The following is a 24875-nucleotide window of genomic DNA, read 5'->3' as shown; positions in this document are numbered from 1 at the left end:
GTAAAGCTAAACTTGTAACACCTAGTTTCCGTATTCGCAAAATCAGTAATCAAACATCCTTATCTATTATCTATGTTAATATATTTTAATCAAAACATAATATAGATTTACAGATGATAAAAAGCTAAGAGTTAGTATTCGATGTTTTTTTTCAAGGTGTACAATAATTAACCGGTATTTAAAATACCTACATATTGTATTTTTTTTTAGCCTGTAAATTTCCCACTGCTGGGCTAAGGACTCCCCTCCCTTTGAGGAGAAGATTTGGAGCATTTTCCACCACGCTGCTCCAATGCGGGTTGGTGGATTCACAGAATTTCGTTGAAATTAGACACATGCAGGTTTCCTCACGATGTTTTCCTTCACCGCCGAGCACGAGATGAATTATAAACACAAATTAAGCACATGAAAATTCAGTGGTGCTTGCCTAGGTTTGAACCCGCAATCTTCGGTTAAGATGCACGCGTTCTAACCACTGGACCATCTCGGCTCCATATATGTATATATTAACGAAAATAAAGTAACAAAAAGTTACTTGGAAACTATATGTGATTATAATAGTTTCTTATAGCAAATTTATTTAATATTATATACTAATAACGTCAGGCTATATTTGATCATCTTAAGTCATCGAAAAATTACTATTCAAAGCGGATTTAAATTTTGCGTTTGCGTCTCGTCTCGTATGAACGAGACTATCGCTGCTTCCTAATAATTTCAATGATATAGGTGGGCCTAGTCCGGTCCTACTCTTCCATAACTTATTAAACTAATGGACCACACTACTTAGTGTAATTGTGTTCGGATTAAAGGGACGAGTGTGTCAATGAGGCATAAGTAACATAACTTGTTAGTCCCCAAGGTTGGTAGCGTATTGATGTAGTTATTATTACAACCAGTATCTGGAGGTTGTTTATCACTTATCATCAGGTGGTCCATTTGCAAGACCTACCGTCTACCCATTATAACTAAAAAGACTTTCGGAAAATATTCTCTAAATTCTCTAAAACCTCTTTTAGTAAAACGCTTTATTAGTATTATTATTTTCACAGACAGTTTCAGTTAAAGTACTCAAGGAAAGCAATTAAATTCTATAAAATAACTTGTAAATGTGTATCATGTTGCGATTTTCGGATTCCATGGAAAGGTTAATAAAGTTTTACTCTACTGGGTTCCGCGATTCAGTTCGAAAAAAAGCGGCGCTGCCTCTAGTATTGAATGACTGCAAGCGTTTGCACGTATATTACAATAATATTTAAAATTATTTATTTATTATATTATTTTTAAAAACCAACGTATTATGTCTCCATAATATATTTGATAAGATAGATTAATACGACCTTATCGTAAAAATCATTATAGGTACATATTACTTTGCATGGATACTATATATATATATATATAGTATCCATGCAAAGGTTAAACTTTTGTGTCTTAGTTTTTTCGTTAAATTGGTTGTTGTGTTATATTTAAACATATTTTATAAATAAGTTAAATAGACTTAATTAATAAATATTTTGTTTGTTAAAAATCTTCGCTAACAATGTTGAGTTAAGCCTTACAAAATATTATTTTGTTTGATTAGTAGAATATATTATAAGGTTAGGTTAGATTACTAATAAAAAAAATCTGTAGGTACTTACATATTATAACTTTGCTTGGATATTCTAGATATATATAGATATATATAGATAGGATAATCTATCTTCTATCTTCTTCTATGTATATAAAATAACAAGTCCTGACTGACTGATTCATCATCGCCGAGCGTAAACTATTGAAGTTAGGGCCTTGAAATTTGGCAAGTAGGATTGTTTTTTTGAGTAGACACCCACTAAGAAAGGAATTTTAGAAAGTCCGTCATTTATTATTAAGTACGATACTGATTAGAAATGAGTAGATACGTATTTAAGCGTTTCTGGATATTCTACCTATAAGGGTTGAAATAGAGGTTGAAATTTCGTACATAGGTTAGTCTTGAAGTCCGTCATTTTTTAAGTTATAATATTGGCCTACCAATAATGTCACTGAGGGATTTAAGACCTCCAAAATTATGCAATGGCATCAGACTAATACGAACGGCACTCCATCGTAATGTCATAGAGGCTACAGTTAACAGTTATCACTGGATGATGGATGGATGAGAAACAGTGAAACGTTTTTAAGTTCAAAAGAGTACTTTCGAATAATAGGTAATTAACGATAAAACGATATAATTTTGGAATCTTGTTATACTAAATGTGATTTTTATCAATAATTATAATTTCCAAGTAGGTAGGAAATCCTAACTTTTAATGTTCATAATAATGTTCTTAGATGATTAGAAAACGCATTTTTTTAGATGATAACACACTTTGGAAATTAAATTATAATAAAATTACGATGAGAAAAAATTTAATCCCTACTCATTTTCGATTTGTAATTGTTTGCAGAACTGGATTTATACTAGAAGCACTCGGGGCTAGAGTCCAAAGCGGTAAATTTTCAGGGGCGATAATTCCTACAATATTGGTATCAATAGAAAGTGCTTGCTGAGAATAAGTCAAAAAATAAAGTGACGTCACTATAATATATATTGCTAATACGGCGGAGTAAGTTTTTAGTGTTTGTCTATAATATGGGTATCAAATGAAAGGATTTACAGAGAATACGAATGCGAATTAAATTACTAAAAAGTAAAAAAAAATTAAAAGTAAAAAATCTTTCAAAAAAGTAAAAGATCTAAGTTTCGTAGGAATATAACCTTACATGGAAGTAGTTTAAGTATTATCATACATTTTCAATAGTTTTTTATTGCCACTTCTGAATTTAAAATTCTAATAAAGTTTATTATCGGTTTATTACCTGACACAATAACTTCTTATAATGTAAAATTTATTTGTTTTCGACTTAACATGTATTTAGTGGTACACGAAAATTTAAACCGAATTACTAGTCTCTACTAAATGACAAGTACATTAAATTAATGTCTGTTATTTGAGTAACTGCGAAACGCAGCAGATAGATAATAATATTTTATACTCTAACATTCTCACGAATGCGCTGCATCTCATCTTAAATTATTTTGGTTCAGTTGTTGTTTTTTAATTTGGCATCACAAGTAAAGCGTCTCCTCATTAACAATCTGTAAGATAATTCCAAGAAATTATGATGTATACGCTAGCATTGATTGCTAAATGCAATTACAATATTATCTTTGATAATGATTTTCCTTGAAATGGAAAATCATGCGAATTATTTCTTGATTTTTTGTATGACGATGTCCTAATAATACAAATTATAACTTTACGCGTTTATCGGGACACTTAAGTATTTTTGATCTTATCTTAAAATTTCCTTTAAAAGTTTATCTACCGCTAATAAATGGCTAGTTTTAAAAAATATCATAAAATAATATTATAATTTACATACATTTTGTATTTCGTTTAAGTCTCTGAGTGAGTCAGCATTGTAATCACGCTTGACAGTACTATTAAGTGCGTTTTTTCTCTTCAATTAAGTTCTTTTCTAGTAATTTTCTTTCCACCATCATCACCTTATCATCTCACTTAATAATAAAATTCCGCAGACATTTTTAACTTTGCCGTTTCATAGATTCAAGTCAATTGTAAAAAATACATTGGTAAAGAGGGCATATTATTCGATACAAGATTATATTGATGACAAAAAAGCGTGGAGTTAATGCTTATTGATTTCCAGGCAGGAGACATAACATACATATATAATTGTATTTAACTAACATGACTGTATTTTTAGATGTTGAAAAAGAGTAACTACTGAGTTTCTTGCCGGTTCTTCTCGGTAGAATCTACATTCCGAACCGGTGGTAGCTTTACTTTAAATAGTTTGTTAAATGACGATTCAAAAGTGCTTGTAAAAGCCTACTTGAATAAAGTATATTTTGATTTTGATTTTGAAAAAAACTTACCTATGTTTCCACCTCATTAAATAAGTATTTAATTATTAAGGTGATGATTACTTATACATAGTACTTCAGATCCCAATAATTATAGACCTATCTCTGTACTACCAACTATTATCATAATCTTTGAAAAAACATTACTAAATCAGATGTTAGTACATTTTAATACGAACAAATTGCTACACAATAAACAATTCAGATTTAACGGGTCGCTCGACAACTGCCGCTGGTGTTGAGCTCGTTAAAAATATTCATATATTCTGGGAGGAGTCACATGTTGTTATTGTTTTGTTATTCATCGAAGGCCTTTGATTGTGTGCAACACGAAACATTGGTCAGGAAGCTACATCATTCACTCAATCTTCTGATTTCCTATCTGAGAAATCAGATTCAGAAGGTTAATGTTAATGATCTCCGGGGCTCCGTTACTATGGGAGTTCCTCAAAGAACAATTTTTGGTCCATTTCTCTTCGTCGTTTATATAAATGACCTGCCACATCTTTATGCCCATAAACACACTATAGTATTGTTTGCTGATGATATTTTTTTCATTTTTTAAAATAAAAAGACGTGTTTCAATATATGACGATGTGAACAATGCTTTCTCTGAAGTAGTAACTTATTAAATGCACTACTCCTAACGTAAGATGTGTTAAAACGAATGTCCTTTTAAATGGGGAAGCATTAGATGATTTAGAAACAAAAGAGTTTCTTCGTATCACAATAGAATCTAAACTCCAATGGAGACCCCATATAAATTGATTGACGACTAGTCTCAGCTCTGTCAGTTTTGTTCTGGGCCTGAAACCTGGGCTCGAAAGATTCATTAAGATGTAAATTTAAAGAATTTAAAATAATGACGCTTCTCAATTTGTTTTTATTAATGTCATGTATGTACGCAAAAACATAAATGATTTTTCCTGAGATTCTGACGTACGTTCTATTAATACTAGGAGCAAACATAAACTTGTTATTTCAATTACCCGATTACAAAGGGTTACTAACTCTTTTGTGGGGCAATTCAAAGTTCAAAAATATTCAATTTTGTAAAATTAAAAATAGTCGCTAAGGAGCGCTTGTGTGTAGGGTATTACAAAGCTAATGACTTCTTAGTTGACTGGGAATGATAATATGGCCTTAGGCTGTGTCAAATCATGAAACTATATTTATTGTTATTGTACAAAAACAATAATTGTAAAACATAAATTTAAAAAAATCCTTCTTAGTTTCTTTCAGTTCCTCTCAGGTCGGAGGTGTTTAATTGGGAACCGATGGTAGGTTTTTGACTATCAATAAGCAAATGTAACACTTCTATATTGAATAAAGTTTTTTGACCTTGACTTTGAATAAATTATTATCTTGTTTAACTGTTATTAAAGATTCGTTCAGTATGACTCAATCAAATACTATAGATAGATAGTAACTAATCACAATCAGATTTAGACATCATGATATGGTGCTCATGATTATGCCATAAGGAAGACGATTATCAGTATTTCTTCATTTTCAATCTTCCATATCGTATATACTTATTTAAATTATCGATTACAAATTTAAACTACCGAGTTTTGCATTTAAAAGTAATGATAGTTAAATATAAAAAAAATTTAAACTTTATACAAATAATAATTAAAAATAATTACTGTTTAAATCATGACCGCGTGAATCGCAATTCCGATCCTCGGGACAAAAATCAACCAGCTCCTCTGTCACCAGAGCAGGTATAAGGCGAGATGTTCATATATTAGAAAACTAAGATAAAAATGTTAACTGAATAACATTGGTAACACTTAATGAAAAATGATTAAAAAAAAACTTATATAGTATAGAATATAACAGCTTATATGTACGTTATCGTGGAGTCCTTTTTACAATTGCTAAACTGACACATAAGCAGTTTTTATATATTTATAACTATAACCAATTATTAAGATTGTTTTGCAAAAACAAACAATATTATTTTATATGCTAATCATCCATTTACGCTTGTACATTAATTCCAAAATGCAATATCTTTATCCTTAGCCAAAAACATACCATTACAAGATACCTAATCTTGGTCAATATAAACATATAATTTTCAAATTATCTATCCAAAACAAATCATTTGTAATTTAAAATCTCTGAAACGATTACCAATAAATGCTGTATATCAGTAATTGTTTAAGCAACTGTGATCCGTGAACTGTAATCACAGTCAGAGACGAAGCCATAAGACCAATTTCTAATAGGGAAAGTAGAAAAATAAAGGTATATAAAAAATTTGGTATAATATCGCATTTCATTCGCTTAATATCAAAAATAAAATAATTTGACAACTAAAGATAAGTATGATTACAACAGATTCAATAAATATGAAATATTACTCATATATCACGATAATAGTGATTTCATATTTAGTTTTTAATAACTTATAATTGTTACTGTATGCCTTGATAGATTTCGCAAAATCGGCTACGATTATTGAATTAAATAAGATTTAAATCGACTCACGGGTCGGAATTTAGATTCTACGAAGAAGTTTGTTACCCTTAACCACAAATTAATTTAGGTATAGCCTTTTACATGTGATTTGCTAAAAGCTCTGACATATAACACATTAGAAACAATTCTTAATTAATATTTTATTTATACTACAAGGCTTCCACTTATTGTCTTATACATGTTAATCTGATTCGCAAAGCTCCGGTAAAAACTTCGCCCCCGCTTAAGAATTCATTTTTCTAGGAATCCATGAACACTACATTTTATTCTATTCTTCAACCGATGATATCATGGCAATTCAAGGTTATTTTATTTTATATATTTTACCATTGGAATAAGGTATAGATATGTTATTTAAAATTACCGGTTTGTATTGTGGAAGCGAATACTTTGTCCAAGGATAAACATTTCCAAATCAATCTCTATTTTTCTCGTATCTTAATCTATGCACGTAAAGGCACACTGGGTGAATTCTTAAAATACCAATAATTCCGATTGACAATATAAGGCATCGTTAATATTTCTTACAGTGCTGAGGTCCATGAACGATCTACTTACTATCCGGTTATAATATAAAAAAGAAAGATTAAAACAATATAGGTTATTAGGGATTATAACTAATGAGGATATGACTGGAATAAGACATAAATAAAATATACAAAATCACTACAACGATTCCAAATAAATAGTAAGAGAAAGTGAAACACTTTTTTTATCTTAAGCTGATTAAGGCTTCTGCCTCATTTCTAGTACTGGTTAGTGGATAGAGGAGTGGCAGAATTTCATTGTATTTATTAGTTAGCAAATTATTTGGGATTTTATTATTCCCGTAAAGGATAAAAGTAAGTAAGAATCTATAAATGTCCTATTGTTTGGCTAGCCCACCCTCTAAAAAGCCTTAAAGCTTATTCCACCACGCTGCTATAATAATGCGGGTTTGTCGATACATAAAATTTGGTAGATTTTTATCTTTGATTATAGTTTCCTTATGCTGTTTTCCTTTATCGCCGAGCATAAGATGAATTACAGTTTACACATTACAGCATTTACAGCATTACAGTTCTGGGCCTGTAATCGTAATCTTCAGCTAAGAATCAAATGTTCATAAATCAAAAAACAGACCAGTATTTAGAAGTTCTGTATGACTTAACCCAGGTAGGTATATTCTCCGACAACTTCGAAAGGTTTTCCTTCAACGTATCCGACATTTGTACGTTCCGGTACGAAAAGCCTCTTGAATATAACCTTAGTCTTGTCGAAATTCATACGGAGACCATTTTACATTCCTGTATTTGGACAGTCATTGTAACGGCGTTATATAGCCAATACGATAACAATTCACAAGTAAATGTCGTGGTTAATTAGAACAACTAACGATTACGAATAGACGATAACTAACACTGCTATATCTAAGCGATCTGTTATAGAGTTATCTAGATCATTTTAAATAATCTCCAGAAACTTTGAGAAGGTATAATTTATATATATATTGCTTGCTCTATTTTTGTAATTGAAAACAACTATTTTAAAAAGTATAACGAGCATTGGTTATAAAGAAAAGTATACAGCAAATAAATCACACATAGTTGGGTATTTTTGGCGGAGATTGGGCGCATTTAAACATTCCTTCAGAACCCAATAACAATTAAGTGACTGCTTAACAATTAATAAACCGTTTGAATTTACAATGGTTTGTCCGACAGCCAATCATTATGTTCAGATCGATAAAAGTGTTCTTGAAGCCAGGGCGGCGTTGACAGGTGCTTCGTTGAAATTTTTGTGAGATATATATAAGGCTTTTAATAGCGCCTTTATTTATAGATCTATTGTTGGCCCATTCGTATTCCTAATTTATATAAATAACTTGCCTAGTATTTTCAGTAGCAAACACCAGATAGTATCGTTGATGACATTTATCTGATTTTATAATAAAATGCCAAAATAAACAATACTCTTTCTGACCATAATATAGGTATATGCAATGATATAGTGCCCACAGCTTACTTTTTAATAGTAATAAAATAAAATGTCCTAACATCACTACGCCTAAACTAAGACGTGTCAAAACAATTGTACTTCTGTAACTACTGATTTAGTTATTATTTTTGTATACAATTTATACCGGGAGTGCCTCATTTAATTTTTTTGAGCATTGATGTAAGTAATTGTGTCATCATGTCACCGTGAATTTGGATGTCTTAATGACCTGTATCGAATTTATTACTTTGAAGACATATTAAAACCGACTTCTAAGTTTTTTAAGTATGTTTTCCCCTTGTAAGCCTCACCATCTTACTACAACTTTCAAAATGATGTTCTTAGAACATTGTACGTATTTAGAATTCCATTATTGTATTTATGTATGAGTATGTGTAGCAAGTATTATATGACCATAGAATAAATAGTTTTCCCATACAAACGATTGTATCTATTTAGGAATCGAAAAAAAAGTAAATAAAATAATACTTGTTAATTTATATTATATTTATTTTTATTAAGTAATCAATTAGTGGTAATTAATTATTCTGTTTATTCCACTATGCTGTTGCAGGTTGGTGAAAAACCCTTCATTAAGAGGAGCTGACATTTATGGATTGACTTTTAACAAATATATAGATAGGGTATCAGATTTGAAGTTCCATGCACAAACTATTAAAAAACGGTTCATAATATAATCGATTCATACTTGGTAATATATTGGCCAAGATATAACGTGACAAACAAAAACATTATTAAATTTTAATAAGATTTCATTGACTGATTTTTGTTAAAATAATCGAAAATATCAACTCTATATCGAAACCTTATCAGAATCCGTCTGTCAAATTTTCTAATATCGGGATCTCGGTTGTACTACTCAGTCCCATAAACTTACTTGTTCTAATGGTAAAGACAAATATTGGGTGGAAACTTGTACCTGTCTACTACTTGTACTTGTAATTGTCTAGTCCCCCTTACTATTTGCCGCCGTGGCCGAAATCGGTCATCATCATCATTTGCTACACCGCAAAATACGAAATAATTTTTTAAACAACAAATAAAGTCAGTGGTGCTTATCCAAGTTTGAACTGGCAATGTTAAGTTAAGATTTAAGTATTCTACCTACTGAGCGATCTTGGCTCATTATGTTTTATTTGAGACATAATCTACAGAATAAAAACATGTTTTATAGATTAGATAAACCGTTAATAACATTAGTTCTTATCGTTTGTTGTACTTCTAGGCCTAGTTCAACGTCCCAGTGCCTTCAGCTAAACTTTTCTACCAATAATAGATTATCATCAACTTGATCTACTTAAACTACCAATCGCACGGATGAATAAGGGTCTACAAAAATGTTTATATCATAATATACATCTCTATTGGTAGGTTTGAGTTTATAGCGTACAGACGGGACAGGAAGACTTTACTTTATAATACGTAGTGATAAAGGAATACTCTCGTCTGGAATACCGTCATCATTCGCTGGCATTTGCTTAGGGCCGACGCGGTATACTTGAAAGCTTGGTATACATATTTTAAATGATCTTTAACAATGATTTTCCTAATGGGTTCATTTTCCACTACTAGTCATTCCGGGTGATTAGGTCACTTACATGCTGCATCAAATTTAGCTGTAAGATTTTGATATTCTTATACCAGCATCGTTAGTAAAAGCCTGCGGTAGGTAGCATGATTTCAACGCCAAATATATAAATAAAGCTGTCTCGATTTGAATATTTGTAATTCTGCCTATATATGATAATTTTATATAAACCTAGGATACCTGGATATCACCTTTTATGCGATATCCTGGATGGATGTATCTGTCATAAATAAAGTTTATCATTTCTAAAGATCATGATTTTTTATGACATGACATGACCTAAACATATAGGATACATCTGCTTAGAAGTTTTTTTGTGATTGTGACTTATGTATAAACTATGTATGTGTTCTTATGTCATTGATGGCGGTCTGGCAAATGAGTCATCCGATGTTCAGTGGTCACCTCAGACCATATACATTGGTACTGTAAGAAATATTAATCATAGCTCATAACACCAATGCTCCACCAACTAAGATGTGAGGTCTGTAGTAACATTGGCTCACTAACCCTTCAAACAGGAACACAACAATACCAAGTATTTATTGCTCTTTGGAGGAAGAATATAATATGATGAGTAGTAGACCCCCCTTTTCATGCTTGCTTTACCACCAAGTAGTTTGTAATTAAGTATTATAGCATTATGAAAAGAAGGCTTTTTATTCTTATTTATTTATGGCAATATTTTATGTTATCTAAATATTAGAGTTTAGTAATAGATTATTAATTATTAAACCAAACTATCTTTATAAATATTATTGTAAGCATCTATTAATAATGTTATACTAACTATTTTAAAGTAATATTTTTATAAGAATTTTAATCGAATTATATCGATGGAAAAAAAATCAGTATGACGACTGTCATTGCGCAACGTGGTAGAAAAAGGTTCAAAACCTTGGTCCCGCGGTGGGGCACTTAGAGGCTGTTACCATTATTTGTTACCGTTATTATGTTACGGAGGCTTTATTTCCATTATTCTTTTAACACGATACTCATATATGTACCGCCGTGTATTAATTTAAGGTATAAAATAAACGTCGGTTTTGTATTGCGTCTATTTATTGGTGCTGTAGACGAGCAACTAAATTTGTTAAAACATATCGATGTAGGTACATCATATTCGTCCCAAATGTGGAAGAGTTTATTATTAGGGCCTGTGCACACGGCACAGACGTGTACATAAAACTTATGCCACTGTTTTTGACTTTTACTTTAGCGAGATAAACGAGCTGCTGGGATGGTGGTTGTCGATCACCTTTGCCAGTAAGCAGTTCTGACAATGTAAAAGATATACGATGCCTTTTCTTCGGTACCTGTGCTTTTCAGTCACTCGCCATTCAAATTTCAGAATACTTGGTATACTATATTTTATATTTGTTTTTCAACCATGGTGGATTAATAATTTGGGTATCATTAAAACTTTTAGATAGTAGTTTCAAATGCTGTTCAATAGCTCATTATAATTTTATTTATAATCTTTAAAGTTATTAATAATCGTTTTAATAATTTAATACACCTTTTCACACGAAAGGCAAATTCATAATACGAACAGATAATCATCACGAATTCCAAAAAACTTATCAAATATATGCATTACAATACTGCCAGTTGCAACAACAAAATTAATTCACATATTTTATAATTGCTATAAATTTTAATCTACTCTACTAATATTCTGTGAATAAAATTCAAGTAATACTTCAAATACGCTATACCACAAACACTTAATTCTGAGCTTTGCATGGGAAATTATGCACTATTGTATCTACGAGTACATTTACAGTTACCCTAAATGTCGATTTCTGGCCGAAGCTGAATTCAAAACCTTTTTTTAATCAATTAAATTCAATTCAAATTGTCTTTAAGTGTATACTCGTACATATTTTTTACATGTTTCTGGAGACTAAGTAAAAACAACTTAACGAGTTTATTAAAATCGCCTAGAAACTTGTATAAAGTTAACACTTCGAAATAATGTCAATATTAAAGTAATTTGACAGTTGCAATAAATTTTAGTTTTTCTAAAATAGTGTGGAACTAAACTAACAAATTTATGTATGTATCCTAAAAACTGTATAGTGAGGTGCGCAATAGTATATTTTAAGGAATAACTGCTTTTCTATTTATTAATTAATTAGTCAATTATAGATTAGTTAAAAAACTACAGGTTATTTGTGAAGCCATGTTCTGAAATTAATTATGAGTATGTTACTTAATTTGGGCATTTAATATAAATTAAAATGTATACACTATATTTTTCGAATGAATACTTTAAAAATATCACTGATACCAAATAAAGTGCAACAAGTACATTCGTACCCCTAGAAGTAAATGAGGTATGGGATCAGATATATGCAAGCATAGGCGTTCTGGAACACTAAGATGTCACTCCAAGCCAACATGTCGGATGCCAATGGACCGTGTCGTAGAAAAAGCTTTTCAAGGAACTCGATAGGATTCCGGGCGTCCAATTGGCGGAGATTCAGATCTCGATTAACTGAGGAGAGACAAGATTCTTAGTCTACCATTGCCGACCTATTGATTGACCGTGCATGAGCTGACATTTGCGATCTATCGCATGTGAACTTGTTACACTGCACCTTGCCCCGAAGGGAATCCAGAGTGGACTTTGGCGCTAGCTTCGGTTTCGGGAGTAGGCTGAGGTGACTGTTCAACGGCTGCCTCTGTACTGCCACGTTTCCTAAGGATTTTTTTCTAGAAAGAGATGAATCACGTCTCTTTAAGAAATGTCCAAATACTTTTTGGGACCTCTGTTGTAGAATCTCGAGAGGACCGTAGCCTTCTTCTATAAGACCGTGATGGTCTAGAAGGAGACGGCGGTGTGGAAATGAGCTAGAGCAAATTTATTCTCTGTGCTTATGTTCCCACAAAGGTGTCATAAATGAGTGAGTGGTACCTACCACAGATTTGCATAAAGCGCTGCCACTAAGTAGTTCATCTTAGATACTGAAGAAATTGACTGAACCCTGAAAATTCGATTATGAATGAAACCAGGTAGCTGTCGTAAGCTATCGTCAGATAAGCAATTCCGAATAAGAGATTCCAATCAATAAATCAGTTTTAGCATTTCATACTTTTTATCATATACTCGTATCTGATAATATCAATTAATTTAATTCGTAGAAATATTATTTTAATCACAGAAGTAAAAAGATTATGTTTTCATATATATAACACTGATTTCGTTGTTTTTTTATGTATTTGTTATTTGACAGTGTTAGTGCACTTGTGACAAAGAATTGGTGTTTATACAAAATATGAAAGGTACTATTTTTTATTACCTACTTGATACAATTTTAAAATTATTGTCATAACAAAGCACATTTTAAACCAATGGGTCTAACAAGATGAAATATTGCATAGGAATTCCTTATGGAACGTAGATAAGCTTTATACGAGGTATTTTCAAAATTAATCTTCTAAAGGCTCTTAATAGATTAAAGTTTCTATGAAAATTTATAATTTCTGATGCTAGAGACATGAAAATTTTTTTCTTTAATTTATCACCAAACAGGGAGAAAATAAGGATGAGAGTGTACATGGAAGTTAGTCAGTTTTTATGTAAGAAACATAGAAATCGGTATTTATGCTTTTGTTTAAGTAAAATATGTTTATAGCATATAAAACGTCTATATTTAAAAAATAATACTTAATAGGATTAAATGAGGAATAAAAGCTTGTATAGATGTTCATCATTTATAAAAATCGAAATCGTGACATTTAATATTTAAGCATCAGAAGCATTAATATTAAATAATTAATTTGGTTTCTTAGGTTTCAGAAACCTAAGAAACCTGTCTTCTTAAATGCTTAAATTTATTTCAAGTGATAAACCTTTAATAATTTACCAATAACTTTATGTCGTCTAGCGTAAAAAATATTTAGCGTTTCAAAATTATTAAAGGAACTACACAATCAAAACAGTCTTATGTCGGTACTGCACCTGCATAAAACTGAGTTAGTAAATATAATTTGATTATTATTTAACTTCAATAAGTATACTAAATCTAATGTAATTATTTACTTACTAGAAGGGCATGAAGATATTTGTATTGTTATTCAATTATACAAAAAAAATATTACGATTTTGCTTTGATACCATTTCACACAGCTTTAAGAAAGAATACTATTGGTATTCATTATGATAGATAGCGTTTCGGATGAAAATTGCTAGCTCAATTTAAGAAGTATAATTAATGTGTTTATAAGTAGTTAAATGGAATAGTAAAATTATAAGCAAATATATATGTAGTGCAAAATATAACAGAGCTATAAGGGAGACGCATTCCATACGTTAATCTAAGGTTTGTTAATTACTTCTCCTTATTCGAATGGGCACCTTTTATTTTTACGTGTTAAAAATCTTCAAATATCAAACTTCGCAAAATAAGGAAATTTTCCGTTTTCTCCCGAAGAATAAACTGTAAAATAAACAGATAAAAGATTAACTTATAAAAAATATCTCAATTTAATAGACTGGAACAAAGCAGTTAAGTTCAGTTTGTTTTGTTATAATTTTAAATGATGTGTAAATATTTTGAAGATGCGAATAGGAAAAAATGATTTCCATAAACCGTCAACACTAAAACTCCATTGAAGCTATGATTAAACGAAATAAGTCTTAAGTAAAACTTAAAATGTATAACTAATTCATTAACTGTATATTATTTTCTCATTTTCAGTCGCAGCCTTATTGCTGGTCTGCGCAATCAGTTTAGCTCAAGGAAAAGATATTGAGCTGAATGAGAATGGCTGTCCGATAGATCACACTTTTGAAAAACTCTACCCACACGAAAATTGCAACAAATTTTATCAATGCACCCACGGAAATCTTGTCGAAAAGAAGTGTGCCTCGAACCTCTTTTTTGATGTTGAAAAACAAGAATGTGATTGGTCTGAAACAGTTGATTGTGGTGATAGGGTTATACCAGACGAGAAAGAAGACGAAGACTGTGATGAGAACGAAGGTGAGAATAATGACAACAATGGTACTTGTAACTGCAATCCAGCTGAAGCGCCAAATATCTGTTCTCGCGAAGGTTCCGATGGAGTATTAATCGCTCACGAAAACTGCAATCAGTTCTACAAATGCTTCAATGGCAAACCCGTTACCATAAGTTGTGCTGGCAACCTTCTCTACAATCCTCACAAAAGAATATGTGATTGGCCCGAGAATGTCGATTGTGGAGACAGAGTAATTCCAGAATGTGATGACAATGACAACGGCGCAGGCGGTGGAGGCGATGGAGGTGATGGAGGTGGCGGAGGAGGTGGAGGCGGTGGAGGCGGTGGAGGAGGCGGAGGCGGTGGAGATGGCGACGGCGGTAGTGATGACAATGATGGAACTTGCAACTGCAATCCCGGTGAAGCACCTTCGATTTGCGGTCAGGATGGTTCTGACGGAGTCTTAATCGCACACGAAAACTGCAACCAATTCTACAAATGCTTCAATGGCAAACCCGTTGCAATGAACTGTCCCGGCAACCTCCTCTACAACCCTCACCAGAGAATATGTGATTGGCCCGAGAATGTCGATTGTGGAGACAGAGTAATTCCAGAATGTGATGACAATGACAATGGCGGAGGCGGCGGAGGCGGTGGAGGCGGCGGAGGCGGCGGAGGAGGTGGAGGAGGCGGAGGCGGTGGAGGTGGTGGAGATGGCGACGGCGGTAGTGATGACAATGATGGAACTTGCAACTGCAATCCCGGTGAAGCACCTTCGATTTGCGCTCAGGACGGTTCTGATGGAGTCTTAATCGCACACGAAAACTGCAATCAATTCTACAAATGCTTCAATGGCAAACCCGTTGCAATGAACTGTCCCGGCAACCTTCTCTACAACCCTCACCAGAGAATATGTGATTGGCCCGAGAATGTTGATTGTGGAGACAGAGTAATTCCAGAATGTGATGACAATGACAACGGCGGAGGCGGTGGAGACGGTGGAGGCGGCGGAGGCGGCGGAGGAGGTGGAGGAGGCGGAGGCGGTGGAGGTGGTGGAGATGGCGACGGCGGTAGTGATGACAATGATGGAACTTGCAACTGCAATCCCGGTGAAGCACCTTCGATTTGCGGTCAGGATGGTTCTGACGGAGTCTTAATCGCACACGAAAACTGCAATCAATTCTACAAATGCTTCAATGGCAAACCCGTTGCAATGAACTGTCCCGGCAACCTTCTCTACAACCCTCACCAGAGAATATGTGATTGGCCCGAGAATGTCGATTGTGGAGACAGAGTAATTCCAGAATGTGATGACAATGACAACGGCGGAGGCGGTGGAGACGGTGGAGGCGGCGGAGGCGGCGGAGGAGGTGGAGGCGGCGGAGGCGATGGAGGAGGCGGAGGCGGTGGAGGTGGTGGAGATGGCGACGGCGGTAGTGATGACAATGATGGAACTTGCAACTGCAATCCCGGTGAAGCACCTTCGATTTGCGCTCAGGACGGTTCTGATGGAGTCTTAATCGCACACGAAAACTGCAATCAATTCTACAAATGCTTCAATGGCAAACCCGTTGCAATGAACTGTCCCGGTAACCTTCTCTACAACCCTCACCAGAAAATATGTGATTGGCCCGAGAATGTTGATTGTGGAGACAGAGTAATTCCAGAATGTGATGACAATGACAATGGCGGAGGCGGCGGAGGCGGTGGAGGCGGCGGAGGAGGTGGAGGCGGCGGAGGCGGCGGAGGAGGTGGAGGAGGCGGAGGCGGTGGAGGTGGTGGAGATGGCGACGGCGGTAGTGATGACAATGATGGAACTTGCAACTGCAATCCCGGTGAAGCACCTTCGATTTGCGCTCAGGACGGTTCTGATGGAGTCTTAATCGCACACGAAAACTGCAATCAATTCTACAAATGCTTCAATGGCAAACCCGTTGCAATGAACTGTCCCGGCAACCTTCTCTACAACCCTCACCAGAGAATATGTGATTGGCCCGAGAATGTTGATTGTGGAGACAGAGTAATTCCAGAATGTGATGACAATGACAACGGCGGAGGCGGTGGAGACGGTGGAGGCGGCGGAGGCGGCGGAGGAGGTGGAGGAGGCGGAGGCGGTGGAGGTGGTGGAGATGGCGACGGCGGTAGTGATGACAATGATGGAACTTGCAACTGCAATCCCGGTGAAGCACCTTCGATTTGCGCTCAGGACGGTTCTGATGGAGTCTTAATCGCACACGAAAACTGCAATCAATTCTACAAATGCTTCAATGGCAAACCCGTTGCAATGAACTGTCCCGGCAACCTTCTCTACAACCCTCACCAGAGAATATGTGATTGGCCCGAGAATGTCGATTGTGGAGACAGAGTAATTCCAGAATGTGATGACAATGACACCGGCGGAGGCGGTGGAGGCGGTGGAGGCGGCGGCGGAGGTGGAGACGGCGGAGGCGGTGGAGGAGGTGGAGGAGGCGGAGGCGATGGAAGTGGCGACGGCGGTAGTGATGATAATGATGGAACTTGCAACTGCAATCCCGGTGAAGCACCTTCGATTTGCGCTCAGGACGGTTCTGATGGAGTTTTAATTGCACACGAAAACTGCAACCAATTCTACATATGCTCCAATGGCAAACCTGTTACAATGAACTGTCCTGATAACCTTCTCTACAACCCTCACAAAAGAATATGTGATTGGCCCGAGAATGTCGATTGTGGAGACAGAGTAATTCCAGAATGTGATGACAATGACAACGGTGGAGGAGGTGGAGGCGGCGGAGGCGGTGGAGGAGGTGGAGGAGGCGGAGGCGGTGGAGGAGGTGGAGGAGGCGGAGGCGGTGGAGGTGGCGACGGCGGTAGTGATGACAATGATGGAACTTGCAACTGCAATCCCGGTGAAGCACCTTCGATTTGCGGTCAGGATGGTTCTGACGGAGTCTTAATCGCACACGAAAACTGCAATCAATTCTACAAATGCTTCAATGGCAAACCCGTTGCAATGAACTGTCCCGGCAACCTTCTCTACAACCCTCACCAGAGAATATGTGATTGGCCCGAGAATGTTGATTGTGGAGACAGAGTAATTCCAGAATGTGATGACAATGACAACGGCGGAGGCGGTGGAGACGGTGGAGGCGGCGGAGGCGGCGGAGGAGGTGGAGGCGGCGGAGGCGATGGAGGAGGCGGAGGCGGTGGAGGCGGCGGAGATGGCGACGGCGGTAGTGATGACAATGATGGAACTTGCAACTGCAATCCCGGTGAAGCACCTTCGATTTGCGGTCAGGATGGTTCTGACGGAGTCTTAATCGCACACGAAAACTGCAATCAATTCTACAAATGCTTCAATGGCAAACCCGTTGCAATGAACTGTCCCGGCAACCTTCTCTACAACCCTCACAAGAGAATATGTGATTGGCCCGAGAATGTCGATTGTGGAGACAGAGTAATTCCAGAATGTGATGACAATGACAACGGCGGAGGCGGTGGAGACGGTGGAGGCGGAGGAGGCGGCGGAGGTGGCGGAGGAGGTGGAGGAGGTGGAGGAGGTGGAGATGGTGGAGCTGGCGATGGCGGCAGCGATGACAATGATGGAACTTGCAACTGCAATCCCGGTGAAGCACCTTCGATTTGCGCTCAGGACGGTTCTGATGGAGACTTAATCGCACACGAAAACTGCAATCAATTCTACAAATGCTTCAATGGTAAACCCGTTGCAATGAACTGTCCCGGTAACCTTCTCTACAACCCTCACAAGAGAATATGTGATTGGCCCGAGAATGTCGATTGTGGAGACAGAGTAATTCCAGAATGTGATGACAATGACAACGGCGGAGGCGGTGGAGACGGTGGAGGCGGAGGAGGCGGCGGAGGTGGCGGAGGAGGTGGAGGAGGTGGAGATGGTGGAGCTGGCGATGGCGGCAGCGATGACAATGATGGAACTTGCAACTGCAACCCCGGTGAAGCACCTTCGATTTGCGGTCAGGACGGTTCTGACGGAGTCTTAATCGCACACGAAAACTGCAACCAATTCTACAAATGCTTCAATGGCAAACCCGTAGCAATGGACTGTCCCGGCAACCTTCTCTACAACCCTCACCAGAGAATATGTGATTGGCCCGAGAATGTCGATTGTGGAGACAGAGTAATTCCAGAATGTGATGACAATGACAACGGCGGAGGCGGTGGAGGCGATGGAGGTGGTGGAGGCGGCGGAGGAGGTGGAGGCGGTGGAGGCGGTGGAGGAGGCGGAGGAGGTGGAGGCGGCGGAGATGGCGACGGCGGTAGTGATGACAATGATGGAACTTGCAACTGCAATCCCGGTGAAGCACCTTCGATTTGCGGTCAGGATGGTTCTGACGGAGTCTTAATCGCACACGAAAACTGCAATCAATTCTACAAATGCTTCAATGGCAAACCCGTTGCAATGAACTGTCCCGGCAACCTTCTCTACAACCCTCACAAGAGAATATGTGATTGGCCCGAGAATGTCGATTGTGGAGACAGAGTAATTCCAGAATGTGATGACAATGACAACGGCGGAGGCGGTGGAGACGGTGGAGGCGGAGGAGGCGGCGGAGGTGGCGGAGGAGGTGGAGGAGGTGGAGATGGTGGAGCTGGCGATGGCGGCAGCGATGACAATGATGGAACTTGCAACTGCAACCCCGGTGAAGCACCTTCGATTTGCGGTCAGGACGGTTCTGACGGAGTCTTAATCGCACACGAAAACTGCAACCAATTCTACAAATGCTTCAATGGCAAACCCGTAGCAATGGACTGTCCCGGCAACCTTCTCTACAACCCTCACCAGAGAATATGTGATTGGCCCGAGAATGTCGATTGTGGAGACAGAGTAATTCCAGAATGTGATGACAATGACAACGGCGGAGGCGGTGGAGGCGATGGAGGTGGTGGAGGCGGCGGAGGAGGTGGAGGCGGTGGAGGCGGTGGAGGAGGCGGAGGAGGTGGAGGCGGCGGAGATGGCGACGGCGGTAGTGATGACAATGATGGAACTTGCAACTGCAATCCCGGTGAAGCACCTTCGATTTGCGGTCAGGATGGTTCTGACGGAGTCTTAATCGCACACGAAAACTGCAATCAATTCTACAAATGCTTCAATGGCAAACCCGTTGCAATGAACTGTCCCGGCAACCTTCTCTACAACCCTCACAAGAGAATATGTGATTGGCCCGAGAATGTCGATTGTGGAGACAGAGTAATTCCAGAATGTGATGACAATGACAACGGCGGAGGCGGTGGAGACGGTGGAGGCGGAGGAGGCGGCGGAGGTGGCGGAGGAGGTGGAGGAGGTGGAGATGGTGGAGCTGGCGATGGCGGCAGCGATGACAATGATGGAACTTGCAACTGCAACCCCGGTGAAGCACCTTCGATTTGCGGTCAGGACGGTTCTGACGGAGTCTTAATCGCACACGAAAACTGCAACCAATTCTACAAATGCTTCAATGGCAAACCCGTAGCAATGGACTGTCCCGGCAACCTTCTCTACAACCCTCACCAGAGAATATGTGATTGGCCCGAGAATGTCGATTGTGGAGACAGAGTAATTCCAGAATGTGATGACAATGACAACGGCGGAGGCGGTGGAGGCGATGGAGGTGGTGGAGGCGGCGGAGGAGGTGGAGGCGGTGGAGGCGGTGGAGGAGGCGGAGGAGGTGGAGGCGGCGGAGATGGCGACGGCGGTAGTGATGACAATGATGGAACTTGCAACTGCAATCCCGGTGAAGCACCTTCGATTTGCGGTCAGGATGGTTCTGACGGAGTCTTAATCGCACACGAAAACTGCAATCAATTCTACAAATGCTTCAATGGCAAACCCGTTGCAATGAACTGTCCCGGCAACCTTCTCTACAACCCTCACAAGAGAATATGTGATTGGCCCGAGAATGTCGATTGTGGAGACAGAGTAATTCCAGAATGTGATGACAATGACAACGGCGGAGGCGGTGGAGACGGTGGAGGCGGAGGAGGCGGCGGAGGTGGCGGAGGAGGTGGAGGAGGTGGAGATGGTGGAGCTGGCGATGGCGGCAGCGATGACAATGATGGAACTTGCAACTGCAACCCCGGTGAAGCACCTTCGATTTGCGGTCAGGACGGTTCTGACGGAGTCTTAATCGCACACGAAAACTGCAACCAATTCTACAAATGCTTCAATGGCAAACCCGTAGCAATGGACTGTCCCGGCAACCTTCTCTACAACCCTCACCAGAGAATATGTGATTGGCCCGAGAATGTCGATTGTGGAGACAGAGTAATTCCAGAATGTGATGACAATGACAACGGCGGAGGCGGTGGAGGCGATGGAGGTGGTGGAGGCGGCGGAGGAGGTGGAGGCGGTGGAGGCGGTGGAGGAGGCGGAGGAGGTGGAGGCGGCGGAGATGGCGACGGCGGTAGTGATGACAATGATGGAACTTGCAACTGCAATCCCGGTGAAGCACCTTCGATTTGCGGTCAGGATGGTTCTGACGGAGTCTTAATCGCACACGAAAACTGCAATCAATTCTACAAATGCTTCAATGGCAAACCCGTTGCAATGAACTGTCCCGGCAACCTTCTCTACAACCCTCACAAGAGAATATGTGATTGGCCCGAGAATGTCGATTGTGGAGACAGAGTAATTCCAGAATGTGATGACAATGACAACGGCGGAGGCGGTGGAGACGGTGGAGGCGGAGGAGGCGGCGGAGGTGGCGGAGGAGGTGGAGGAGGTGGAGATGGTGGAGCTGGCGATGGCGGCAGCGATGACAATGATGGAACTTGCAACTGCAACCCCGGTGAAGCACCTTCGATTTGCGGTCAGGACGGTTCTGACGGAGTCTTAATCGCACACGAAAACTGCAACCAATTCTACAAATGCTTCAATGGCAAACCCGTAGCAATGGACTGTCCCGGCAACCTTCTCTACAACCCTCACCAGAGAATATGTGATTGGCCCGAGAATGTCGATTGTGGAGACAGAGTAATTCCAGAATGTGATGACAATGACAACGGCGGAGGCGGTGGAGGCGATGGAGGTGGTGGAGGCGGCGGAGGAGGTGGAGGCGGTGGAGGCGGTGGAGGAGGCGGAGGAGGTGGAGGCGGCGGAGATGGCGACGGCGGTAGTGATGACAATGATGGAACTTGCAACTGCAATCCCGGTGAAGCACCTTCGATTTGCGGTCAGGATGGTTCTGACGGAGTCTTAATCGCACACGAAAACTGCAATCAATTCTACAAATGCTTCAATGGCAAACCCGTTGCAATGAACTGTCCCGGCAACCTTCTCTACAACCCTCACAAGAGAATATGTGATTGGCCCGAGAATGTCGATTGTGGAGACAGAGTAATTCCAGAATGTGATGACAATGACAACGGCGGAGGCGGTGGAGACGGTGGAGGCGGAGGAGGCGGCGGAGGTGGCGGAGGAGGTGGAGGAGGTGGAGATGGTGGAGCTGGCGATGGCGGCAGCGATGACAATGATGGAACTTGCAACTGCAACCCCGGTGAAGCACCTTTGATTTGCGGTCAGGATGGTTCCGACGGAGTTTTTATCGCACACGAAAACTGCAACCAGTTCTACTTATGTTCCAATGGAAAACCCGTTGCATTGAGCTGCCCTGAAAACCTTCTCTACAATCCTTATAAACGAATTTGCGACTGGCCAGAAAATGTGACATGCGGAGATAGAGTTATTCCAGAGTCGAATGAAAATGATAGTAATAAGGACGATGGAGCCGAACAAGGTGATTCTTGCAACTGTAATCCTCGTGCAGCACAAAAAATATGCGATGCAGTCAACTCTGATGGAGCTTTGATAGCTCATGAAAATTGTCATCAATTTTATAAGTGTAATTTCGGATCACCGATAACATTTTCTTGTCCTGCGGGTCTTTATTACAATCCCTATAAAGAAGTATGTGATTGGCCCGTAAACGTCGAATGTGGAGACAGGATAGAGACTCTAAGTGTCTCCCTGAATAAGCATTTGGACGCAGGTAGATTAAGACCTATACGTATTTAAATTACTACACTACAAACCAAGGGGAAATGAATAGTGTAAAATGAACTTTCCTAGTCGTTACGTATACTTACGGAGCAAGCCATCTATTTATTTCATTTGTCACTGCTCATCCTTATCATAAGAATTAAATCTATGATATTTAATGTTTTGGCTCTAGTCAATCGAGTTATCGGAAAAAAACACTCAAAAATTGTAATTATTTGAAATAAACGATTAAAGCATATTTACTAATTTTTTTTATTAACTTTTTAATATAAAACTATGTCTATATGGGATTATAATATTTAATTATTAAGGAAACATTTGATACATCGTGATTACAATTTTGGGAATACATTATTTTCTAAAACTCAATATTGTGCACAACAAACCCTTATTTTATATTGAACATTAAAATTATTTAGATATAATCAAAGGTTTAACTCAAAGCTTGTAAAATAATCCTCGACGTTGGCTCTACGAAATCCGATATGTAATAGTTCTATGGACTAATAATACCACAGTTATTCATGGACTCTTATAGTTGAAGTATAGTCTTATTCAATTGAAGTAGAAGTGATTAACAAACCTCTGAATTTCAGTTATCAAAATAATTGTTTAGCCGAACAGTGATACATGCACATAAAATACAGATTCATAAAAGTGAAAAATAAATATAAATCTAATCAAACACAAAAAAGTGTAACCGTGCAATCTGTAATTTAGAAAACATAAACAGTTGTAGAGAATATTTTAGTAAATTAAAAATTATGATTAAAATTATACATCTATGACTCTGTAACCTTTTTGTGAGAAACCAAAATTTATTTCATAAGCTCGACAACAAACGCCGTCCATTTCAGTATAAGTTCCCTTCTATAGAACTATTGCAAATAATCGAAGATTTTTCATTGCAATTATTAAAATATTATAAATTATAATAATGACTGATATTTTCTTTACTTTTTTTATCTTTTATTTTACCTATGAGTTTAATCATCAGATTGACTATGTCAACCCCGTTCAAGCAAAACCCAATAAACAAAATCAAAACAACTTAACATTATTTCATTAATATATACATAATTAATCTGTTATTTTCTTTTCATTTAACATATTATTAAAGATGAAGTATACTTCAACAAACATACTCAGACAATAACGGTGATAGTGTCGCCTTGTGGTAAGACTACTGCTGAAGTACGCGATATTTCACGAAGATATTCCCGTAGGTATTGATACAGAAAACCCCAACGCCGGCATCATCAACAAGGTTCAACAGATTTGCTACACTGACATTGTTGAAGGCATTATCTATATCCATGAAACCAACCGTTGCGATACCTTTAGTAAAGCGGATTCGATCAGATTATCGTAACATGAACGCGACTTCCTAAAGCCTACTTTTTCGTTTGAAAAACAATCATTCTTTTCAAGGCACTAATAATATTTCACAATAACAAGATATCAGTGCAGTAGGCCTCCATCCGGATATTGATCTTTTTGCCCCTTCCCAATTTCACTACAGGAACTATCTTAATTTCCCTGCATTGCTTTTGGATGAAACTTTCTGATAAAAATTGGTTATATAAATTCACAAGTATATTCTTATCAGAATCGGGCAAATTGTAAATCATTGAATAAGCTAAATCGTCTTGGCCTGGTGCTATATCTGATCGTTTTAAGCAGGTATTTAGTTCGTGTACCGTAATCGGAGTTTTGAGATTTACATTATCGGAGTTAATTATTAGGTGATTCGGTCATACAAAATCTGGTGCTAAATTTCGTAACAAATTATCTGAAACTTCGTTAACTATATAATTCGGGCAGGATCTGTAGCCCTTGATTCACTTCATATTTAAATCTACCACGTTTGATATATTTGGTATCTGTCCTATCTTTTCTTATAGTCTACTAAGATTGTTAGG

The 24875-nt window shown here is 38.1% G+C and overlaps 1 protein-coding gene and 1 long non-coding RNA gene across 4 annotated transcripts in view; one reads left to right on the top strand and one right to left on the bottom strand.

The window, feature by feature from the left end:
* LOC135193632 (uncharacterized) overlaps positions 1–18738 on the bottom strand; it is a 28124-nt gene extending 9386 nt beyond the window's left edge. Inside the window, exons 1-2 of one of the 3 annotated variants that reach the window (XR_010309346.1) lie at positions 18688–18738; positions 15389–15501 (exon numbers count right to left, since the gene is read on the bottom strand). This is a non-coding gene — a long non-coding RNA (uncharacterized LOC135193632). Of the gene's footprint in view, positions 1–15388; positions 15502–15846; positions 15886–17616; positions 17654–18687 lie in introns of those variants that run through there. The other 2 variants (XR_010309347.1, XR_010309345.1) reach the window with 2 other exon arrangements.
* The window catches only part of LOC113398757 (uncharacterized PE-PGRS family protein PE_PGRS54-like), a 35684-nt gene extending 12479 nt beyond the window's left edge, over positions 1–23205 (top strand). Inside the window, exon 2 of the mRNA XM_064216985.1 lies at positions 14699–23205. Coding sequence (XP_064073055.1) covers positions 14699–22968 — 8270 coding nt within the window. The 3' untranslated portion in view covers positions 22969–23205. The remainder of the gene's footprint in view (positions 1–14698) is intronic.
* The last annotated feature ends 1670 nt before the right edge of the window (positions 23206–24875 follow it).

This window comes from Vanessa tameamea, chromosome 14 (genome assembly GCF_037043105.1).
Source record: "Vanessa tameamea isolate UH-Manoa-2023 chromosome 14, ilVanTame1 primary haplotype, whole genome shotgun sequence".
Classification (NCBI taxonomy): Eukaryota; Metazoa; Arthropoda; class Insecta; order Lepidoptera; family Nymphalidae; genus Vanessa; species Vanessa tameamea.
Note: the sequence above shows the minus strand (reverse complement) of the source record. Positions and strands in the feature narration are given on the sequence as shown.